Source organism: Pyxicephalus adspersus, chromosome 5, assembly GCF_032062135.1.
Source record: "Pyxicephalus adspersus chromosome 5, UCB_Pads_2.0, whole genome shotgun sequence".
Classification (NCBI taxonomy): domain Eukaryota; kingdom Metazoa; phylum Chordata; class Amphibia; order Anura; family Pyxicephalidae; genus Pyxicephalus; species Pyxicephalus adspersus.
Genome location: NC_092862.1, coordinates 126,369,157 through 126,372,549, shown reverse-complemented (window position 1 = coordinate 126,372,549; position 3,393 = coordinate 126,369,157). Strand labels below are relative to the sequence as shown.

At 38.3% G+C, this 3,393-nt stretch overlaps 1 protein-coding gene across 11 annotated transcripts in view; it reads right to left on the bottom strand.

The window, feature by feature from the left end:
• Positions 1-3,393, bottom strand: part of PARD3 (par-3 family cell polarity regulator) — a 387,075-nt gene that overhangs the window by 139,474 nt on the left and 244,208 nt on the right. For 6 of the 11 annotated variants that reach the window (XM_072412641.1, XM_072412646.1, XM_072412650.1 and 3 more), the window contains one exon: positions 1,010-1,048. The exons of the other annotated variants lie outside the window; for them this stretch is intronic. In XM_072412641.1, coding sequence (XP_072268742.1) covers positions 1,010-1,048 — 39 coding nt within the window. The remainder of the gene's footprint in view (positions 1-1,009; positions 1,049-3,393) is intronic. 11 annotated transcript variants of the gene reach the window in all.

Below are 3,393 nucleotides of genomic sequence, written 5' to 3'. Positions count from 1 at the left end.
AATTTATTGATTTCCAGCAGGAAGGAACCACAACTGCTATCATGTCTAATTCAGACCACACTTTACAACCAATGTGCGGTGAGAAATTTTCTCATAACCACAGAGATAGTGGTTAGTGAACTTTTGGACCAGAGATGATTTATGAAACATAGAGCAGGAGAAAACTAGGTCTTCTGTCAGCAACAATTAGGCAGGTTTAGTTTTCATTATTGAAACCGTGCTAGTAAAACTGAACAAGGTATCCGATTGGAGGAAGTAAGGAGTGTGACGTGAGTTTGCTCCACTTTTCATAAATCAGACCTGAAATAGGAGTGTGAATGCTTTTCGCTGTGTGCCTTCCCCATCAGATGTCAAACACAGAAGAGAGGAGACACAGGCCCTCAGCTGGCAATTTAATTATTAACAGTAATGGCTTTACTGTGTGTATTTATAACCTCCACCTGTCATAATTTTTCATGTCATCTGTATGAAAGGATGATGTGAAATGTAACCAACGTGTCCGCAGACCCAAAACCAACTTAACATTTAAAGTGCAGGTTCACCTTTATGACATTTTACCTAGAACAAACTGACTAAGAGTTCTTCATTCCTGAGTTTCCTTATGACCTCTCCTTCCTTTACTTTGCTGTGTCCTTCTGACTTTCCTGTGTTGGTTTCCAAATGCGAATTGCTGAGAATGATGCTCCTGCATTGACCAAAGGCTCAACTGGCCAAATAAAAATGCCACCTCTGACATCAAGAAGTACGGTAGCGATGGGCAAGTGACAACCTCTGACAAAAATTGTATTATCTTTTATATGTTTTATATATAAAGGAATGAATGGAAAACAGGTCAGGGGTTGCTAAAATAATCCTGTAGTTAACTGTCGGGAAACAAACTGTGCATCAGGATATTCAAAATGTGACATGTTTTTTGTTTTTCTGAACTGCAAAGGTGAACTTTTTACATCACCTTGATGTATATGTATAACAGAGCCAACAATATTGCTAATCAGAAAAGCTCACCTACCCCACTCTGAAGAACTGTTCAACTGAGACCTACTGGCACCTGTTAGGGAATATGGAAGAAAATCACCATTACCCAATAAATCAGCCAACTATTTTGGGGTTTCTAGACTGTAATTTAGGCAGGACTATAGAGATCAGACAACCAGATAACAAAAACACTTGGGTAGATGTTTTAGGAATATGGCTACAGAAAAATGTGTTCACATGTGCACATATTATCATTGGGTTCTGTATGACAGAGGATACCTTTCACCAACACCAGTGATTAGACAGAAGTGCTCGGCATATGTGATTACACAATATACCTCACCTACCCAATTCTGATGAGCTATTCAGAGTATCCAGTTGGGATTTGTTGTCACCCGTTAAAGCATTTCAATTGTATTAAGGTGTTTCACAAACAAATTTAACCAAGAACAAAAGCATACTACCATATTGTAATTAGATGACTATCCTGAGTACACACGGTGCATTGATTTGCTTATGTCAAACTGCTCAGAATAAAAAAGTACAGCTTCAGGATTTTTAATATGTTTATGCATAAAAGTAACCTTGTGAAGAATGGAAATAATATCTATCACCACACCCCACTAAAGTCACATTATGTACACCCATTGCACACTATAGCTTCCACTGCAGTTCTGGAGGCCCAAGATATGAGAGTTGCTGGTTCTGCAGCTGGCCAAGACATACAATGGTGGTGAATAGCACCCACATCTGAAGCAGCTGCAAATACATTAAGAGTACAAAGGAGGCCATTTTAAATGAAATATGGTGGTGGTGGGGGTATTAATTGAATCCTCAAACAAGGTAACTTATGTATAAACACATTTAAAAAATATAAACTGGAGTTTTACTTTAAACCCCACATCATTTTCTCCTATTTACCGGAAAGCAAGACAAAAATTATCAGATGTAGGGCGAGTGCCTTGTGACCTAAATTTTGGAGGATTCAATGACAAATAGAGAAAATCTATGAAGGAAACCCAGAAAACGACCCATTCCCCCACTTTTCCTCAATCTAAAACCTAAATAGAAAAAACAAATTATCAATGACTAAAAGTCCACTTACATCTGTAAAAACTTCATATGGGGCCAACATCCATTTTAATTTATTGGCTTTTCATTTTGAAGGCATATACTAGAACATTCTACAGGTAGGATGAATATGACTTTAAGGACTGGATTACACCTATGTTCTCAAGATTGCGTTTCTGTGGCAATAATGATCACATCAAAAGAGCCACTATTTATCAGTTCTGTACTCCTAGTAGTCTATTCATGACAAAATGGTATAATTAGAATCCCCTGACAATTCCATCAACTGACCTGAATTTACTCTAATCAAACTTTGCTAGCATTGTACAACACTTACAGAGTTACACAATTCACTGCTAAGATCATTTCTATCCATTACTGTAAAGTTTTACTGTTCTAAAAACAGAATTAAATTGCTAGGTTACCTGTTCCAGGGAGACAAAAAAGGGGATGTAATGTGGTTATAACTTTGATAACTTTAAAGTGTTTGTAAAAGTGAACTCCCCCGTCCCCCCCCCTTACTTATTTGATACTGCCAGCTAACTGAACCTGAGCGGCAGACAAAGCCATAACAGCATCCATTTTGACAATGCACAAGGGAGGAACATCTTGACTGAACCAGGTAATTTTAGAGTTAAAAAGAGCAAGCTCAGTGCTTTCTGTGACCAGACACCCAAGACAAGACAATCTGCTGCTCTTGGGCCTTCTAAACCTTCCAGATTAAAAGAGCCAATTTAGCAACCAGCTGGGGCTCTACGGAACACAAAGCACTGTTCTCTGTGTATTGGAGGAAAGCAGCCACATAGCAAATTACTAAGCATGATGTCACAACTCTCACTGTGACTGAGCTGTTCTTTCAAGAACCCCGAAGTTGCTAGGTGTCCTACAACATGGATCAAACAGATAACTCAGAAATCTAAATGGCAAAAAACTTTTAAGGTAAATTTGTTTGTTTGTTGTTTTATACGTCAACTACTCTAGAAATTAAAGTAAATGTAAATAGGGACCCTGCATTAAGTAAACTTGTCCTAAATCTAGAGATTTCAGACTAAAATGAAACTATATGAAACAAAGCTACAGAGACAGAAACAGATAGATGATTTTAACATAGAAGTAAGTCCGATGCCAACACTCAGGATCTTGTCCCAATGTGCAAAAATGCTCCGATTGTTTGCACATTTTCTGCTAAAGCACCCCACACTAAGTTAATGGCTGTCGTAATATTTTAGTTTTGTTCCAGGTTTGAAGTCTTTGGCCATCTTCAATAGCCAGGTAATTGTGTTAAGCTGTGCATGTGTGCCCCAATGTACACAGAAGAAGGCAGGAGAATCTATGGCAGGAAGGCAG